General features: G+C 36.3%; 6 protein-coding genes across 6 annotated transcripts; 5 read left to right on the top strand and 1 right to left on the bottom strand.

Moving 5' to 3' along the window:
• Positions 1-1007: 1007 nt before the first annotated feature.
• RHIMIDRAFT_311662 (uncharacterized protein) lies at positions 1008-1703 on the top strand. Its single transcript, XM_023614745.1, has 3 exons — positions 1008-1122; positions 1178-1314; positions 1375-1703. The coding sequence occupies exons 1-3, from the start codon at positions 1032-1034 to the stop codon at positions 1618-1620; spliced, it is 474 nt and encodes a 157-aa protein (XP_023469433.1). The 5' UTR covers positions 1008-1031; the 3' UTR covers positions 1621-1703.
• A 2888-nt stretch (positions 1704-4591) lies between these two features.
• On the top strand, positions 4592-8073 carry RHIMIDRAFT_212705 (acetyl-CoA synthetase-like protein). Its single transcript, XM_023607222.1, has 3 exons — positions 4592-5323; positions 5379-5522; positions 5572-8073. The coding sequence occupies exons 1-3, from the start codon at positions 4767-4769 to the stop codon at positions 8009-8011; spliced, it is 3141 nt and encodes a 1046-aa protein (XP_023469432.1). The 5' UTR covers positions 4592-4766; the 3' UTR covers positions 8012-8073.
• Positions 8074-9299: 1226 nt separating this feature from the next.
• On the bottom strand, positions 9300-12774 carry RHIMIDRAFT_235062 (WD40 repeat-like protein; the record flags this gene model as incomplete). The annotated part of the gene is made up of 8 exons (XM_023608293.1): positions 9300-9477; positions 9530-9797; positions 9857-10021; positions 10070-10480; positions 10537-10833; positions 10882-11434; positions 11492-12385; positions 12478-12774. 8 exons carry the CDS (start codon positions 12772-12774, stop codon positions 9300-9302), a joined length of 3063 nt encoding a protein of 1020 aa, XP_023469431.1.
• Positions 12775-12853: 79 nt separating this feature from the next.
• Positions 12854-13929, top strand: RHIMIDRAFT_212703 (exosome non-catalytic core subunit RRP40). The gene is made up of 2 exons (XM_023607221.1): positions 12854-13077; positions 13126-13929. Exons 1-2 carry the CDS (start codon positions 12895-12897, stop codon positions 13630-13632), a joined length of 690 nt encoding a protein of 229 aa, XP_023469430.1. The 5' UTR covers positions 12854-12894; the 3' UTR covers positions 13633-13929.
• Positions 13930-14558: 629 nt separating this feature from the next.
• On the top strand, positions 14559-15837 carry RHIMIDRAFT_224027 (nucleotide-sugar transporter; the record flags this gene model as incomplete). The annotated part of the gene is made up of 4 exons (XM_023607495.1): positions 14559-14590; positions 14651-14967; positions 15028-15258; positions 15322-15837. The coding sequence occupies exons 1-4, from the start codon at positions 14587-14589 to the stop codon at positions 15835-15837; spliced, it is 1068 nt and encodes a 355-aa protein (XP_023469429.1). The 5' UTR covers positions 14559-14586.
• A 1881-nt stretch (positions 15838-17718) lies between these two features.
• On the top strand, positions 17719-19555 carry RHIMIDRAFT_92338 (uncharacterized protein). The gene has a single exon (XM_023615877.1). The coding sequence runs from the start codon at positions 17725-17727 to the stop codon at positions 19471-19473; it is 1749 nt and encodes a 582-aa protein (XP_023469428.1). The 5' UTR covers positions 17719-17724; the 3' UTR covers positions 19474-19555.
• Positions 19556-19610: the final 55 nt, after the last annotated feature.

The following is a 19610-nucleotide window of genomic DNA, read 5'->3' as shown; positions in this document are numbered from 1 at the left end:
TAATAATAATAGTCGGCAGATATCTGTTCGGCATCGTTAGCTGGTGAATTACCTGCATCAGGACTATCTAACTAAGATTATTGTTGCCATGTTTGCAGTCAAAGTGCGTAAGGTCAAACATAGAGTTCTAATTGATGTATACTTTTACAATAAAATCGTCAGATTGCTTTATTTTAATTTTAGAGCATGTGTACATATGACAGTATCGACATTACCGAAAATAATTCAGTTTGAGCGTTACTTTAAACGTGCAACCAGATATCCTAGAGCTATACATAGCACACTACACAGATGTCATAAGTATATAGGGGTACTTCTTGTATATGCTTATGTGATACAACCACTATGAATCTCTGCACATAAGACATGTAAATAAAATGTCCTAAGGCAGTAGTATAATCTCCACCTAAATTTCTTTACTATGAATGAATCCAAGATAAATTAGAATATGCAACCATATAATCAAGTGAGGGAGTTTTTAGAGGAATTTAATTAATGTTACTTATTATGCCAAGACAGAATAGATGTCATTTAATGTCATAACTTTACGCCAAGTTGTGTCAACTCTAGTTGCTCAAACTCAGCACATCTTGTCCGATTATGTTTGAGAGAATGAAGCAGATGCACGACACACTGCAAAAGAATTGCATACAAATCTCAACATGACTATTCATAAGCGTAGGCCAAGTTACGAAAAATCTCCTAATTATCTGTTAGATCATTTTCTCTCTTTTTTCATTTGTTTCACAAGACAGGACACCCGTTTTTCGTAAAGTACATTTATAGTAAAGTAATACTAAATCTCCTATTTCGTTCATGTCATAGTTACAGATCTGATATTTGATCTTGGCAGCTTTCTTTGACAGACTTGTTTAATTAAAATGAAGCCCATACGCCAAGAGGTTCCAGCACCTAGGATTGATCGTGTTACACGTAGATAAAAATAGATATTCCTTCATGCATATAAAAGAATAGAATCGTAGACACTGACAGCTTTCCTCATCAACCTTTCTTCTGCAAACATTTTCATCATGAAGCTCTTTATTATCTCTTCCGCTGCTTTCTCTGTCCTTGGTCTTGTTCAAGCCTTGGATCAACCTCACTGTCGAAAGACTTATGAAGGTATATAGTATCTGTATACCATCTTATATATGAACTCTAAGCACCATTATTATAGTTGTTAACGGGGATAGTTGCCAATCAATCGCTAGTAAGCATAGCATTACCAAGGATAATCTGTCTGAGTGGACCAAGAAGATCAATACAAACTTTGACTGTGACAAGATCAAGCCAGGTGAAGTAATCTGCTTGGATGTAAGTTGGTTTTTATTTAAAATTAGACATATAACGCTGACAATGCTGCTTTTGATTTAGTATGAGAGTTCTATTGAAAAGAGATCTCTCAAGAAGGCCCACGCTAAGAAACCTACTCATCCTAAGAAGCATACCACTACTAAGAAGCCTGCTCACCCAAAGAAGCACGTTACATCTAAGAAGGCTGCTCATGAAATGAACAAGCGTGAAGTAAAGGAGCCTGCTGACCATAAAAAAAAGCCTGCTCATCCCAAGAAGCACACTACTAAGCCTGCTCCTCATCCCAAGAAGCCCGCTCGTAACTAATGTCACGGAGTTCAGATGAAGTAAGGATATTTATATCCATACTTTACAAGTCTTTATTGCTTGAATCAATAAACTAAACGAATGCTTCTTATGATTTTTAAATACTTTTTTATTTGGTAAAACATACTCTGATCGAATATTTAAGTGAAAAGGGGATATGCCAGGTACTTTCATATAACACATATAGGCAAATCTGTGCTCTGTATACAATCTATGCATTCATTCAATCTAAAACAATACAAAGTTCATTTTATACAAGTCATATGTCTTTTACTTGAATGAAAGCTAAAGCAAAATGTTTACTATCTCAAGAAAAATATATGTGCAAGGTAAAGAATTGGAGTATATCTAGGAAATTTTAGCAAAGAGAATTCAATATATATATATATAATGAATAAACTTTTCTACTGAATATATTCTCAATCGTATTCAAGAAGACCTAAGCAAGCTAGAAAGTCTAATCTCATCAAGAATGATCATTAAATTATACTGAATTGCTTGTCTGAATGTACAGTTAGAAATAAAGCGGCTTGCTTTCCTTTTAAAAATATCCACATAGCTATAGCAAGTATGGCTCAAACGGTATTAAATGCATAAAAATCGATTCAAAGACCTAAATATAAGATTTGAGATATATATGTTGATATTTATTATTTCTGTGATCTGTCCCTTTTTATCCTTTTTTTTTTTACCAACAAAACAATTTGCTCATACATGATAAATTATGTCATTAAGACTCTTTTTTTATTCAATCATTAATGTCATATATTTCTAAAATGACTTATTTAATAAAGAAACATTGTTACATTCATGATTTTATCTTGTTTAGAAATAAGAAATTGTAAGCACACTAGAAGATTATGGTTTATTTTGCTCAGTGTATTTATGAAATATCTTTTTCCTAATAGCTTTTTATTGGTATTTATGAGTTCTCTATGATAATGTAAGTAAATGGTTGCACATTTCAAATCATTCAAAAAGAAGGCATCATAAGGGCCGCACTCCTTAAAATTCATGCAGATAAAAAATTGAAACTCAGAAGGATTTGCTTTGTTCATAGCTGTCGTAGAACAATGTCTGCTTAAGGACTGACATTGAGATAAACGATTGTAATCAGTATGAATAGAGTGAATTCATACATTATAAGATTACATGTACACACTTTTAGTGATAAGTCAAATTAAATAGAATCTCTCTTTTGAATATGAATCATTACTTCTTTATATAAAAGGATATACTTCTTTAAAAGATGATCCTTCTCACGGTAAAAGCAGTAACATAACAATAGCCACCATGCAACAAAAAAAAAGTATAAAAAGGCCTTTTTTTTCTTTTTTCCTCACGCGAACCTTCTAGCTTGACAACATCCCCAAGTTGAGGGGAGCTGATTCCTATTCTTTTGGAAAAATGTTTGATCAGCTGCCTGAAAGCCGAGTAGCCTGCTTCCTCTGATGCTGGATGAGACAGCGATTTGATTAATTTTTCTTCTCTTCCACAAAAACTGAGCATTAATTACTACACTAAGTCCTGAGCTTACAAGTTTTACAAGCTCTTCTGTCTTTGTTACTGTCATCCAAGCCATAGCAAGTCATAAGCTAAGAAGCATACTGTAACCGTTTGTATTTAGCTCTCACAGCAATATATATTCAATGTATTTGACTATAAGTCTTTTAAGTGTTCTTAATGCCTCAATTGTGTGCACAAAGTATAATATAGTTGAATGAACCCGTAAATGAACCAAACTAAAAATTTCTGTTACTGTAGCCTGTAAGTGGATGCTTAATGTAGACGACGAATTATCACTGGGTCAAAACGTACAATCAACACATCATAATAGAAAAATTTGTCAACATATTGTTAATTATGAGAGAGTGAGGGCTTAAAGTATGTCGAAATGACAAAAAATGATCCTGCAGAAGATCTCAGGCCGCTGGGACATTTAGTTTTAAGGGATAAAGTATTGTCATATTGGGATACGATGGAAAAGGAATAGAATCAATGCAGGACAAATGCGTGTTAGCTATGACAATGCAATCTATAGATGCTACTGATTTTTACAGTCTAATCTTTCATTGAATGAAAAAGTATGTTAAATTAGAACTTGGTTTATCTAATGTGACTCAAAGGTCTAAAAGCTCCATGCACGTGGATCCGCTGACGTCAGTAAGCAAAACTTAAAGTGATTGTATTAATAAAGGCTCATTTCCTACCGTTTCCATTTGATTTTCAGCGTCTGGGTAAATTATAGGAATCTTGACGCTGTGTTGATTAAATGAAAGATGAAACAATACCCGATAAGGACAAGCAGAAACTCTGGGAAATATAAGCTTTATGACTCATGCACTCGCTTGAATGATCATTTTCACCTATTCAAGGCATACATTAATGGAGTGTACCACATAGCACTTACTGTTTTAAGTCTCCAATACTTTTTTTCTGCAGAGTAACAATGAACAAGTATTAAATATTCACCCGAAATTAATAATGCAGAGGCTTGTCTGAAGTAGGTATTTATCCGTAATAATTTACCCTTGTAATCAAAAAGGAATCAGATAGATATGCATCAGTAGATTAATGGAAGGATTGACATGATTTAAACGCCATATATCCAAATATCTTTAATTTTCTTTAGTGTAGAAAACCATGGAAAAAAACAACTTAATATATCCAAATATAGATAATATGTTCATTTTTGGAGTAATATGACGAATTTCATTGGCTGAAGCAGCTTTGTTTAAAAAGGATATTGAGTGACAAGAATACGTCTTATGCTATGTCATGTTCAGGTTGCATATGCCATAAAGGAAAAGACAGTGTATGATAAAGGGAGTTTATGTCAGGCGTAATTATCAAAAAAGCTGTATCTCGGTATATACAATTTTTATTCATTTTACTATTTCATTCCCAACTACCATAATTAATGTAATGCCGTAGTAGACATGTCTGAAATCGTGATTGCCCCTGTGCCACAAACTTTTCATGCGGATTATGGATCTTAATAATTTTTCCAGGCTTAGGCTCAAGTCCTTTAGAATATTTTACCGAAACAGTAAATCTCAAAAACATTTAAGCATACACCAAAGTATATATAAACCCTTGCCATCTTTATGTCATTTCATTTTAATTCTTTATTTCATTAATATACAATGTCTTCTGCTGTTGAATTCTCATCAGAACAGTCTGCCAATAACCATTACAAAGCATTCATCGATCTCTTTCGTACCAAGTGCAAACTTCATTCTGATAGAATCTTTGCTCGTTACTATTTCAACAATACATACAAGACCTTAACATATGCTGAATGTGATCGAATCACTACAAACCTTGCTTGCAAATGGGCTGCTAAAGGAAAGGGTCTTGAATGTATCTCTCTTATAGGTGATCATTCCGTTGATTATCTTATCATTATGCTCGCTCTTTTGAAGCTACGTGCAACTCTACTTGCTGTTTCTCCCCGTAACTCTGAACCTGCTATTGTCAACCTTTTAGAAAAGACCAACTCCAAGTTGTTCCTGACTACGGTCAAACACGAGTCGACCGCTCAGAGTGCTGCTGCCAAGGTGGGTGGTGTAGAAGTCATCGCTATTGAACCGCTCAATATTGAAGAGCTACTTTTGGAACCCCTTAACCCTGAACATGACAAATTGTTAGACTCTGAGTTTACTGATGCAGATCTGGAGAAGGCTGCATTGATCATACACAGGTAACATTTCAAAAAAGGGATATCGACGTCATTATGCTAACAACACCATAAATAGCTCTGGAACAACCAACTTCCCAAAGCCTATATACCTCAGTAACAGAAGCTTACATTACATTACCTGCTTTCCCGATATTTATAAAGAGAAATATAATATACAATTGGGTGATGCAAATGACGTTCACCTTTACTGTCTTCCTTTGTAAGTGTAAAAGTTACTTTTACAAAGCATCTGCTGACATCTTCTGTAGATTCCACTTGTTTGGTGTATTCGGTCTGACACATACTGTAGTGACTGGAGCAAGTACAGTGCTTTTAGAAAGACTTCCTCCTTCACAAAAGGAAATAGACTTTGCCCTTCGAGAAAACAAGGTTACTGTCTTGGCTGCACCCCCTGTTATCCTTGAGCAAATGATCCCCTTCTTAAAGGAGTCTAATGACCTTTCTGCTGTCCGTCGACTCAAGTACGTTTTCTTTGGCGGTGCTCCTCTCAAGCGTGAGGCAGGCGACTGGCTTTACTCCCACGGCATCAATATTCGCAATCTCTACGGCTCTACCGAAATGGGCGTGGCCTTGATCTCTAATCTGAACCCCAGAAGTGATAACTGGTATTCACTTGGCCCCTACTTGAATGATTCCGATGGTAACCCTTACTTTGTTTTTGAAGACGCTGGTGATGGTCTAAAACACTTGTACCTTCGCCACGATTCTCCTACCATGGCTCTTGGTGTAGCAAATCGTCCTGATGGAGGATTTGACAGCAATGACTTATTCAAAGAAGACCCCGATCACCCTGAGTTCTACATCTATGTCGGAAGACGAGATGATACCCTCATTATGGAAAATGGTGAAAAGACGAACCCTGTACCCATGGAGTCCACTATTCGCTCAAATCCTATGGTCAAACAAGTTGCTGTCATTGGTCATGGTCGTCAATGTACTGCTGCCCTTGTTGAAGTTGACCTTGAATATGCCATGAACTACGAGCCTAGAGAGATCATCAGCTCTGTACATGAAGCTGTAGAGGACGCCAACAAAGAATGTCCCAGCCATAGCACTATTCTACCTCAGATGGTTAAGATCCTTCCCTTCAGCAAGCATTTGCCATCAACGGACAAGGGTACTGTGATGAGAAAGAAAGCAGAAGCAATTTACAAGGACTTGGTTGACCAAATGTACCAAGAATTTCTTGAAGGCCCTCGTTCCAATGGGATACTCGATGGTGACAACGCTACACCTGAACAAATCGAATCTTTTTTGGTCAAAGCATCCTCTGAGGTTCTTCGTTTGCCTGAATCTACATTCAATGATTACTCGAGATCTCTTTTTGACATAGGGCTCAATTCCTTGACAGCTATCCAGCTTCGTAACCTGATCTCTAAGCAGTTTGGCAATGTTCCTCAGAACTTTTTGTTCCAAAACCCTTCTATCTCTGCTATACGTGATGTCCTGTCGTCCAACAAGCAAATGAATGCTGCTGAACTTGTGGAATTAAGGTACCAAGAAGCTCAAGAATTAGCCAAGCGCTATATCGAACGAGCCAAGACTGATTTCCCTGTGGCTGAGGAGCATTACGACGAATTACAAGATAAGGTTGTATTACTTACGGGCGCTACTGGGTCCCTTGGTTCATTCATGCTGCGGGACTTGTTGAAGGACTCTTCTGTGAAGAAGATCTATTGTCTGGTTCGTGGTAAACAAGAAGACCTGTGTCAACGTTTGGTTAGCTCGTTCAAGTCTCGCCGTCTTGATGTCTCCTTGCTAAACTCTGATCGTGTAGAAGCACTACCTATGCGTATGAACGAGCCATATCTTGGATTGACAAAGGAAAAGTACGAGCAGCTTCGTAATGAAGTGACTATTGTTCAGCACTGTGCTTGGCTCTTGGACTTTAATATGACTATTGGTCATTACGACAAAGAATGTATTAGCCCCTTTTACAACCTGCTCAAGTTTGCCTACCGAGAAGTTAATCCTATGCACGTTTACTTTGTCTCCAGCATTAGTGCTAGTGCTGCTTCTGGCGCTGTTGTTGAAGAAAAGCCTCTTCGATTTGATTCTCATGTTGCCATGCCTATGGGTTATGCTCACTCCAAGTTTGTTTGTGAGATGCTTTTAAATTACCTCACAAAGGAGAAGAATTTCCCCTGTTACGTTGAGCGTCTTGGACAAGCATGTGGTGATGCTGAAAATGGTGTATGGAATACTTCTGAACAGTTCCCTTTGATGTTTGTCGCTGGTGGTTCCTTGATGCACAAGATGCCTCGCTTTAATACCAACATTGATTGGATTCCTGTTGACTATGCTGCTGCTGCCATGGTTGGCATCATGCTTCGTACCTCATGTCTTCCTTCTAGTTTAGATGACTCTATATACCATATTGTTAACCCACGCAACATCAAATGGACAGATATCCTTGAGGCCATGAGTTCTTGTGGAATGAAGTTTGAAATCGTAGAGCCAGCTGAATGGACTGAAACTCTCTCTAAAGATGATACCAACCCTGCTTACCGTCTTATGTCCTTTTATGAGGATATGTTCAAGTCCGGTTTAGTAATGCCACTTTGGGAAACAACCAAGACATGCAAAGCTACTCCTGTCCTTGGTAAATCACCAGTCATTGATGCCGAGTTGTTCAACAAGTATTTGAAGCATTGGCAATCTGTCGGCTTTTATAACCCATCCAATTAGAACTTTTTTTTCATATCTGTATTAAATAAACATCATTCTCATTTTATAAAATTGCATAATAAGAGTATTTTTTGTTGTATAGTTTTTTTTAATACATGTGATTCTATTTCATGACAGAAATGCCTGGATAAGAGGCTTTCATTGAGACATTCCCTCTTATTAAGTTGACCCTAGGTAGAGTTCCACGGTACTTGCCGCATCTGGGGGGTCTATCAATGTTGTTAAAAATGGGGCTTGACGGTTCTATCACGATTTTATATCTATGAGCACTCCGTTTAAGAAGACGCCTATTTTGCCAAACCAACAGCAGAATTGCTCTTATTACCCATTATCTACGCTAGATTAAAGTGTATCATGCTCACTTATCGATAACAAAGCATACAGCTTATGAACAATTGCCCCCTCCTTCAATCTGTCTCATATCTTACTCCTGGGTGATATCGGATTCGGATAAAAATAACAGGGATGAAAGGCAAGCGTGTAACATATCGGACATTTAAATGATCACATAAAAGGGTTTGCTTGCATGCACGGATTTTTTCTATTTCATTCTAATGATGATTAATACACTCGAATTACAGGGCTACATGAAGAAGAAGCTCTTCCAGTATGAGATAATTAGTGGCGCTTATGTAATGGAGCCATGGGAGAAAATTACATTTAGTAAAGTATACATTATTGAATTGTAATTATGCTAGCTAAGCTGTTGTATAGACACAATCTTGCTTTTAGTCGTTGGCCTTTCTTTCAAGACCCTCTTTCAATTCACGCATAGAGCAGCTGATGTTATAGTATAGCGGCATATTGTTCTCCATTAGGATAATCTCTGGGCGTCTACGCATTCTATTACTACTATATGCACAATTATAATCTTATTATCATCATTTACTGTTATTTATATTTATACCTCATTACTATTACAGCTAATGACAATTCTTAACCCGCTGTTTCATTTATTACCGAGAATGCTTAATATTAAAAAAAATGTTATGCCCATATTTGGTATTTTTTTTTTTTATCCGTTGATTTAAACATAACCGAGGATCATTCATTTAACCGAAACTTGTACAACAGCAATGCCATTGTATTTCTGTATGCATAGCATTCAAAGTCAGTTATGTCTCTTAGGTTGCAGTCATCCTCCCAATTCATATTTACAAAGGTGTGTTCTCATTTTTATATTACTGACAACTTGTGGTTTCAGCAAAAAAAAAAAAAAGAACATTAAAATAAAATCAAGGATAGAATGAATATCTTTTTTAATATTGCATATGACAAAGCCTTACTTTCAAGCAATACGCTCCCTTAATACTTTTATCCACTTTGACTTTCGTTGTTCAGATATATCACTGTTCTCTGTTACAACTGATAAACAAAGCGAATAAAATAAACCCGATTCCTGATTTGTCCTCGATAGAAGATCAATTGTATTATTAATCGACCCAGGCACCTTGGATAGTAAGTAACTATAGCAACGTCAGTAAGGTTGTACATGCCTTTACTACATGGAATATTTACCAAATAGCAGCCAGCTGATCTTCTTCACCTGTTTGAAACTGACTTGCTAATTTCAAGTACAGTTCGCTCAACAACTGCTCATCCTTGGGTAATCTTAACTTGGCTAGAATAATAGCTTCTCTATATAAACTATATCGTTGGTATATTTCAATGGCATCATAAATATGTGAACATGCAATGTAACAACTTGCTGCCAAGTGATACTGATTCTCTCTTTCCATCTTTTTTGCTTGCTTTTTCATAAGGTCTATCCAGACATCCTTACCAGCTAATATATATACTATATGAGCACATGATATCTTTTCATTTTCCATTTCAATTCCTTACCTTGTGGGCTCATTGCTAACACTATCCAATCAAGTATGCTACTCTTGGATTCATTAAAGAGTGTATCTACTTGGGAAAGCATCAAGTTCATTGCCAATTGTTTGTCAAAGCCAATATTCATATCATTGATCGATTGAGTATTTGTTTTTGTCTGGATTGATTTTTCTATAAAAACAACGGTTAGCCTCTTGGTTGACTTATCTATGATGTTACCTTCAATTCGAGCAAGTTGAAAGGCATCCTCCTTGTCTCCGAATAAGAATTCATATATATCAGGTTCATGGTTATCACTTGCTGTAAATATGCCCGCATACTGATTAACTAATGGATCGGATCGCTCTTGTTCATTAAGTTCAACCATTATCAGCTCCTTTATCACTGCTTCAATTCGACCATCAAACATCACATTGGCCAGATACATGCATTTTCTTTCTTTATTCAACCTGCTGGCCGATTTTTCCGATTGCAATGTTGAGATCATCATGTCTTTGTTGACTTCCATTACTTTTTGCTTTTTCAAATCGGACGGTCTTGAATCCATTTGCCCATCTTTCTTTCGCTTGTTGTTCTTACTGCCATGTTGATTTATTCTGGTCATTTCTCTATCGTACAAAGAGCTGCCGACTTTTTATACATAATAAATCAGTTTATGACAAAAAACCATACTAGATCACGCTTACACTTTATGGGTGTCGACACTTTATAATCCATATAGCTCCATTGGTATATAAACCTATCTTCACTGCTACTGAATAAGACATGTTGGTCACAGTGACTCCAGCAGATGGATAAAATGGATGCTCGATGCTGATCAAACACAGCGATTATTTTATCCATTTCCCATACAACAATATGGCCGTCTTGAAGACCAGCAGCCAAGACATGCTTGTTTGGCTCATGCGTCCATTTCAAAACAGTGATGGCCTTTTGACTGCACTGCATAGACTTGTAAATTACGGAGGTAGGTAAGACCGTACCTATATATTATGTTAGTCTTCATCTATGATCTGTCTTTTGAACATTACCTGCACTGTCTGCCACTCGGCTTGTTAAATCATGAATAGCTACAATGCCTTGCTCAGAAGCAGTTGCAAGATAATCATCTTTCCAATCCATTGCCGTTATTTTTTGACGATGAAAGTTAGACACATACACCAGTTGTAATGTACTGCGATAATATACTTCAACAACCCCATCCACATGACCGAATGCTATACACTTTTTATCAACTGCCATACAAGTTCGATGGACATGATTCTTGGATTTGAGAGTACCATACCACAAAGGATTACGCTGCTCTAAAATATCGTTCAACATGATAGCTGGTTGATTCAGCTGATTGATATTATAGACATAAATGCTGACATCGTTGCTGCTACAAACTATCAGTGTGTCTGTCATTTCCATATCGTACAGACAAGTTGATAGATCAAACCCCCAAGCGATCATTGGACACTCCATTGATTTGTAGAGTTGTTTGAAATATGTATATCGTTGATTCAAAGTGTCATAAAGACCAAGACGTCCATACTCATTTCCAAAGACAACTAGGCCTTCCTTTGAAGGATGACATAAAATCTATATAATAAAAAAGGGTTAGCTTGAGGATGTAACAAGAAGTAATGCGACATAAACCCTTAACGTCTTTCCTTGTAAGCCCTTCCAAACAATAGAGCTAGTGTAATAGTTATGATTTTCTCCCTTTGATCCCATGACAGATTCATTTTTTTGAAAATCCCATAGCTTTATGGCATTATCGCCCATGGCAATGGACAATCGATAAGGTGCGGTAGGGGATATATCTAATGCATATGGAAATGCCGCGTGAGTTTTCATCACCTGCAGGCACTTTTGATTGTTGACATTCCACTTTATGACTTGACTATCTAATGAAGTGGTGATGCAATTCGTTCCTCCATTGTACCAGTTGATAGAAAACACATTACGACTATGATTTTCCATTCTTTCTTGATTACGTATTCTGGCTGCCTTTGGAGCAACATCAAACACGAGAATCGTTCCAACATAACTTGTTACATACAGCCTATTCTCAGCACAAGGAGACCACGACACTTCGATCCAAGCTGACGATATTTGTTGACCCGTGGCCTTTGCAGGCGGTTTTGGTAAATGAATCGGTGCAACCTCTGCCTGTGAGGGGATATCATAAATGACGATGCGCTTCAATCGTTTTGTACTGTAGGCTAACCACGGCCACCGACCCTCAGAAAACTTCTTTTGCCAATCAATAGACATGATTGGATCATTCTCACTACTGAGCTGATACACTGTCTTTAATTCTAAATTCTCTGCTATTTCCTCAATCAGAACAATGCCATTTCCGTATCCAATGGCTGCATAATCTGTGTGATCACAATGAACGGTAGAAATGCAAGTCACTTCTGAATTCACCTTGGCTGATATCGTTTGATCTTTTCTAAATGCCTCAGCGACAACAACTCTGCCTGTCTTGTCTCCAGAAATGATAACTGTTCCCTTCCTGATGACTTTGAGTGCTGTTATTTCTGCCTAATACAGTGTGTATTTAGTACAACTTAAACTATTTTGTGTAAAGTGTATGTCTGTATGCGTGTATGTGCGTGTATATGTGTTTGTATTACTTTATGTACTGCATGTGAAGTGGTCAAAGAATTGGCTACTATGTTCCAAACACGTACTGTTTTATCCGCGCCTCCCACATAACAAAAGACGTCATGGGCATCAATGGCATTTATTTTTTCCTTCGCTGCTGTAATAGAATTGAAGTATCGAAAGTCTTTTAAGCCAAGTATGACAAGGATGTTACGCGTTGCATACACAAAAAAGTGTGGTTCTATAATAGCAGTGACATTGGAAGTGTACCAATTAGGTACTGGTGGATAAGCTTGACATTTAGGATATTTGTCTTGAAGATCCATCCCAGAAAAAAAAAAAAGATAAACAGTCCACGTAAAAAGAATGAAGAAAGAGAAAGAAAGGAAAGAAAAGAAAATATTTCTCTTCTTTTTTTTTCCTTTCTTTCTTTTTCGTTTGATTGAATGATGGATGTCGATTTGCACATCGTTCTGCCAGGGGATCTGATTTCAGTTGATACTGAATCTAAAGTTGTGCTAGGACCTGGATTAAGACAAGAAGGAGAAGACGTGGTTGCGACAAAGGCTGGCATTTTGCGACACATAGAATCAGGCAATCGATGGTGGATTGAAAGCAACCAAAAGAGAGTAAGATTAACATCAAAAAGTGATTGTCCATACTTAGTTTTATTATAGTACATTGCATCAACAGGTGAATCTGTCATTGGTACAGTGACAGCCAAATTGGGAGAGTACTTTCGTGTTGATATTGGTACAGCCCATGCTGCCGTGCTGCCCATGTTGGCGTTTGAAAATGCAACCAAACGTTACAAACCTAATATACAAGTTCGCTCCTTAGTTTACTGCAGAGTATCCATGGCTAACCGTGATATGGAATCAGAACTTGAATGTGTTAACCCTACAACTGGAAAAGCAGACGGCTTTGGTGAATTAGTAGGAGGATATGTATTCAATTGTTCCTTGGGATTGTGTAGAAGACTACTGAATCCAAACACACCCATGCTGACCTTACTGGGAGAACATTTTCCTTTTGAAATAGCAGTTGGAATGAATGGTCGTGTCTGGATCAACTCTGAGGAACCCAAGGTGACTATCTTGATTGCAAACGCTATCCAACATTCAGAATACCTAAGTGAAGAAGAGTGTCGACAGATGGTGAAGGACCTCATAAGCAAACTATAAATTCTTGTAAATAAATAATAAATCACAGCAATTCAAAGGGTAGGCAAAGAAAAGCCTAAATACCCCTTTTATTGGTTCACTAACAAACCTTTTCTTTTCCTCTTTTTATTTATTATACAAGCATGAATTCACAACACGCTAAAGATTATCTTGTGATGATTGTTATCAATGCTAAACTTGAGTAGAGCATGAATCAGTATCGTTCAGTATGTGATTGTAATAAAGACCTATTGACATCAACTATCGACCCTGTTGGCATAAAATTGCTCTAATTGAAAAGGAACTGCTTTGCTACATTTGTACAAAAACGTGATTAACTTTGCACTATTTTTAAAGATGAATGTTCTTTTTCTATAATGATGAGTTTGTTTATGAATACATGTGGCGTTGACTAATTGTTTACAATTTGCAAAAATACGCGACACCAGCTTATGATTTTTCTTTATTTAAAGCCAAGAATGAGTGCTTTTCTATAAAGGCGTTCGGGGACAAGGAGATGTTTTGATAACGATAGTAGATCAGAGCCAAGAAACATGTATTACGTTCACTAAAGTGCTGGCGCCACTAAGAGAGATCATTGAATCAAAAGATCATTGTACTGCCAACAAAAAAAAAAGTATATTTATAGAAAAATGAAGTTACATTTTGAGCCTGCGTCTTGTCGTACTTTTCTTGTTCTGTTCTAAATTGAGATTAACAAAGGAAACTCTGATCTGTAATAAAATGAAATAAACGATTTATTAAATGATTAGATAATATCGCAGGTTATGATTCATTCTACTTTCTTCATATTGGATAGACTTTAATTCAAGTGAATAAACTATTTGGGCTGGGGGTAAACGGATAATGCGCCACAATAGGACCAGTCGTACAATGATTTAAGTGACCGCTATTTAAATACACTCACACTCACACAGTTTGTTTCTCTTGTTTTCATTTTCTTTATTGTTCAAAATGGGTAAAAATATACAAACAAAAGCATTATTAGAGTATTCTTGTAAAATAACACTTAAAGTAGCCCCGCTTAGTGTCTTTAATGGAATACCGATTAAATACTTATCACTCATCATTCTTGTGGTTCAAAACAGTGCACTCATCTTGGTAATGCGCTATACTAGAGCCAGTGTTCCTGAAGATAAACTATATTTGGCATCAACTGCTGTAGTAATGAGCGAAGTACTCAAGTCAATTGTATGTCTCCTCGTACTCTATTTAAACTTTGATGCCAGAAAGAGGTCTTTACCAAGGCTGGTGTCGTTATTAAATCGTGAATTGATATTAAACTGGAGAGAAACATTAAAGCTTGCCTTCCCAGCAGGGCTATATTTGATCCAAGTAAGAAAGAGGGAAACAAAGAATAGTATGACATTATATGCTTATGCTTTTTTATATTAGAACAATCTACAATACGTCGCTGCTTCCAATTTAGATGCTGCAACATTTCAAGTAACTTATCAGCTAAAAATCCTGACTACTGCTTTTTTTACTGTCATGATTCTGAAACGAAACCTTTCAAAATTAAAATGGATTGCATTGGCTATTTTGACTGTTGGTATTGCTCTGGTCAATTTACCAAAGAACGCTTCCACCGCATTTATTTCATACATCACAGGAAACAGTAGTATCGTATCAGATTCAGAACTAGTTGAGACATCAGGAGTGACAATAGGGAACCAATCAAACTTACAGGGCATTTTGGCAGTATTAGCAGCATGTCTATTATCAGGATTAGCCGGAGTGTACTTTGAAAAGATACTCAAGGCCCCTACAAAACAACCACAGCCACTTGCAACTGAAGATGAAGAAGAAAACAAGAAGACACTATATCAAGAAGATGATGATGAAGAAGAGAATGCTAGCAGAAATCAGCTATGGATAAGAAATATACAAATGTCGCTTTTCTCTGTGGTGTTAGGCTTAATCTTTGTGGTAACGCTTCAAGATGGTGCTACTATTGCTGAAAAAGGATTCTTTGTAAATTACACAGCACTGACCTGGATTGTTATTGCAATTCAAGCATTTGGTGGGCTAATTGTTGCCTTGGTAGTCAAATATGCAGATAATATCTTGAAAGGCTTTGCGACAAGTATCAGTATTATATTATCAAGTATCATTAGCGTGTGGCTGTTCAATTTTGCCTTTTCTGGTACCTTTTTAGTGGGCGCAGCAATGGTTATCTATGCAACCTACCTATACGGTTTATAGACATAGAACTTCATTGTAGACAACTCCAAGCATTATTCTCTCTTCCTTCATACAAACCATTTATTCTTGTTCCATTTTTATTCTGTTGTAATACACCTCTTTTTTTTTTAATAATCATACTTAATAACTACTTTATTGTATTCCGTGATGAACGGTTTTCTTTTTGTGGGATAGGGCCTGTAGTAAGTTTGAAGTAAACGCTAAATCCGTTGAAACTGAACCTTTGTTAAGCAATTGTCTCTATTAGATTAGCAATTTATATGATAAGTTTTCCTTGGGGAATTCATGTCACCAACAATGCTTCTACTTCAATTTGAGGGAAACGGATGCAAAAGCCCTATTTACATTATTCATGATTTTACAGAAGCTAATATATTCAGGATAGTCGAACGATACAGTTGTTAAACTCATTAATGATATCTTCCTCCTCCCAACATTCTTATTCTTTGACAAACTACTTTTTTGGCTCAGTACGGCCCACAGTTTGCTATTTGTTATACGACAGTCTGACGGGTACTATTTCCTGTTGTTGAACAATATTTGGTTTTAACTGACAATGAAACAAATAGCTGTGGTACGATTAAAGTGAATGAGTAAAAGTGCAGGTTTCACAGATGGGCATTTTATTTATTTCGAGAGTAATGCCACTTTGTAGTCAACAAGAATAATCTTCAAACTATCAATGTTTTCGATCAGAATTCTTTGCTTGCTATACTTGTGTTATGTAAAGAAGAAAGAGATGACGTCAATATCGGTAACGTGCAATCTGACAGGTCACAGACAAACAAACAGATTAAGAGTAATAGGTATAGTAATGGACCAATCTCACAAAAATCAACCAGGAAAGATAAATATGATGCAGGTTGCCTATAAAATGTTCAATTCTAGTTATTTGACAAACACTTGTAAATAAACACTGTATTTTATATAACAAATGCTATATGTATTTAATACTTGAATAAATGACGCAAAAGAAGTAGAGTCATAAAGATGGCTTCATAAAAAGAAGTGTTTTATTCGGACTTCTTTTGAGAGCTTCTAAACAACTTGATATAAAGTTGCCTTCGTGCTGAAGGCGTTCCATGAGTTGTAGCCTTCACTAAAAGATCCAAGTATCGCTTAGAGAACTTGTTTACCTTCAAAGTGGTCAACACATTAAAGCACTTTTAGTCTTAATCAACAAAGCCTTGTGTTGGATTTGACTGTGCTTTACTGTTCTAGATTCTACATAATATCACACTGACGCCCAATTGATAGAGGAGGTTAATGTACTGCAATACCTTCCTTTTGGCCCATCTTGTTTACTCTTGTTTTATATTATATTTTATATACACTTTGATCCCAACTGGAACGAACAGTCTTCTTAGATTCAAACTTCAAAAGAATATTACAACAAGTGCTATAAACAAAAGAGTTGTTAGTTTTCATACCATTTAAGATAAAACTTAGGTGTGTTTTTTTTTTTTTTTTTTTTTTTTTTTTAAGAAATCTCTTTAGCAGCTTAATCGTTAATGAAAACAGATGTCAGTAGACGCGTTTTACTAACATCTTTCTTGGCAAACGTCGTATTAACTTTTTGTAAATAATAAAGAGAGAAGATTAGCAATGAAGATTGAATTATCGCGTATAAATGGAGGTTGTGCTCTGCAAAATAGAAATCATGATAACTCAAATTATAGTAAAGGTATTGAATAAAGTAGCACTAAGTTTTGATTATTAATGACTTCTTTATCAAATATAGTCGTTAGCTCATAAGAACACTGATCCCGACTGCCGCTTTAAGATTTTAAGGTTTTCGGAGTTTTTGAACAGGTTATAGGTGACATGCACCATGTTTAATAACATGGGGTTACAATTTAGTTGTTCTTTTACTTGACAGATCTATTAATGAGCAGCATACAACAACTACCAACAGACATACTTGAATATATCTTTAGACAGATCTCGAGACTAAGTTTATTAGAGTGCCGACTTACTTGTTTGCAATGGCATCCAGTTGCTTCAAAACATTTGTTCTATGAAGCTAAAATAGACCATCGCCATAGTTTGAAGGCTTTCTTGAAGCTCAACCGAAAGCAAATCTCAAACAGGCTAATTCAGCCTGGAATGTTTATTAGAAAAGTAAGAATGATGTACTGTTTATGCATTCCCGATGAAAAAGGTGAAGTGTTGTCGTATCACGATTTCGAAAAACTGGTCAAATGCTGCCCGAATATCGAAACCCTCCACCTTTCTTCGTTCCTTTTTTTAAACTGTATGGTAGCTCATTTGTTCAAAATGGATGATGATATAAAGTGGAAACTACGAAATTTAAACACTGTATGTGATGATAACACAGTCTTAAAATTGCATGCCAACTCTAAAGACTCTGTTGAACTGATCTCTAAGCGTCATGATGTAGACACAGTACAGTTCTTTAGAAAATATCCAGCACTTCAAGATGTCAAATTATCTTCTCCTCTACACATCAAAGCTATGCAAGATTTTGTGCGTATATTTGATGTATCCCCCAATTTATCTAAACTGGATGTAGTCATTGAAACAAAAGACCTGGCACAATTTGTTGTCAATGAAAAGAAGCACCCTTCTTTGAAGACTTTAGACATCACAGTTCTCACATCATTGATACCAAAGCAATTGCTCGATTATTTCACTGAAAGATTTGATCGCCTCTCTCATATACACATATACATAAATCAAAATGAAGAGCTCACAAACTTTCCTGAAGTTTACAATGGGTTACTGAACTTTTTGGTCACTCGCCCTGAAAATTCTTTTTTTCAGTTAACGTTGAACAGAAGAATGCAGCAAGTTGACAATATGATTTCTGAATGTATAAGCAACACTTTTGGACTACAGCTCATGGAATCAAATGTATATAACTCTATAAAGATTTTCAAAAGATCAAATACTACAAAACGAATGGCAATCACAGCAAGCTTGAAAAAGTTACCCAACGATACAGTCGTTCGTGAGCTCGCTTTGCAGATAGCAGATCGTGGAGGAAGACTTTTTTCACAACAAAATATAGACAGAACGCCACCAAATATACATAAACTCTACATAAACCTAAAGAATCAAAGCACACATTTATCGCAGGATATCTGTTTATTTATACAGAAATGTCAAGAACTTTGGGGCTTGACTATTTGGAGCGGCTGCTTGTATACATTTCATGACTTGGTTTATGAATCAATCAAGGTCTTACAAGTGCATGGATCTGAATTTGATCCTAATTTCCTTCGAAAATTGTCAATCAGCTGCCCCAACTTGGAAGAGCTCTACTTGCAATCCATTGACATTCTTATTGAAGGAGATAGTGATGACATTTTTGACGCAGCTAATGATGACGGTGCTGAAGTAAACTTGGTGGATATGTCACTGCAAAAGCTATCTCTTGATACGCGAGTCATTAATCCTTATGAAAGGAATTGGAAACAAGAACTTGTATATGTTACAACACATAAAGGACGCACAAATATTTTAATAGAGAATATCAGTAAGCTTACGATATTGACAACAGAAAAAGCCGTTGAAGTCAAACGATGTATGAAGCCTCTAGTTCAATATAATATTCGTTGCCATGATGTTGCTCGTTTTGAGATAAATGACATTGAAGTTCAGCTTGTACAATAAAACGCACTTCTGCTTCTCTGTAATTCTCAAAGGCGCTATTGTGCTCATTGATTAACAAAAAAAAAAGACAACACATATTGAGTATCCTAAAATGGGTTATCTAAAGTTCGATTTTATTCTTATACTGTATATATACT

The sequence above is a fragment of the Rhizopus microsporus genome, assembly GCF_002708625.1.
Source record: "Rhizopus microsporus ATCC 52813 unplaced genomic scaffold scaffold_3, whole genome shotgun sequence".
NCBI lineage: Eukaryota > Fungi > Mucoromycota > Mucoromycetes > Mucorales > Rhizopodaceae > Rhizopus > Rhizopus microsporus.
The sequence above is the reverse complement of the archived record's forward strand: the minus strand, read 5'-3'. Positions and strand labels throughout refer to the sequence as shown.

Excerpts from the sequence above, each read along its gene's own strand:
- RHIMIDRAFT_92338 (XM_023615877.1), top strand. The coding sequence starts at position 17,725 with ATGAGCAGCATACAACAACTACCAACAGACATACTTGAATATATCTTT.
- RHIMIDRAFT_212705 (XM_023607222.1), top strand. The coding sequence starts at position 4,767 with ATGTCTTCTGCTGTTGAATTCTCATCAGAACAGTCTGCCAATAACCAT. Across the intron at positions 5,324-5,378 it reads GCTGCATTGATCATACACAG|CTCTGGAACAACCAACTTCC; the intron begins GTAACATTTCAA and ends CACCATAAATAG. Across the intron at positions 5,523-5,571 it reads CACCTTTACTGTCTTCCTTT|ATTCCACTTGTTTGGTGTAT; the intron begins GTAAGTGTAAAA and ends CATCTTCTGTAG.
- RHIMIDRAFT_212703 (XM_023607221.1), top strand. The coding sequence starts at position 12,895 with ATGATGGATGTCGATTTGCACATCGTTCTGCCAGGGGATCTGATTTCA. Across the intron at positions 13,078-13,125 it reads TTGAAAGCAACCAAAAGAGA|TACATTGCATCAACAGGTGA; the intron begins GTAAGATTAACA and ends GTTTTATTATAG.
- RHIMIDRAFT_311662 (XM_023614745.1), top strand. The coding sequence starts at position 1,032 with ATGAAGCTCTTTATTATCTCTTCCGCTGCTTTCTCTGTCCTTGGTCTT. Across the intron at positions 1,123-1,177 it reads CTGTCGAAAGACTTATGAAG|TTGTTAACGGGGATAGTTGC; the intron begins GTATATAGTATC and ends CCATTATTATAG. Across the intron at positions 1,315-1,374 it reads GTGAAGTAATCTGCTTGGAT|TATGAGAGTTCTATTGAAAA; the intron begins GTAAGTTGGTTT and ends CTTTTGATTTAG.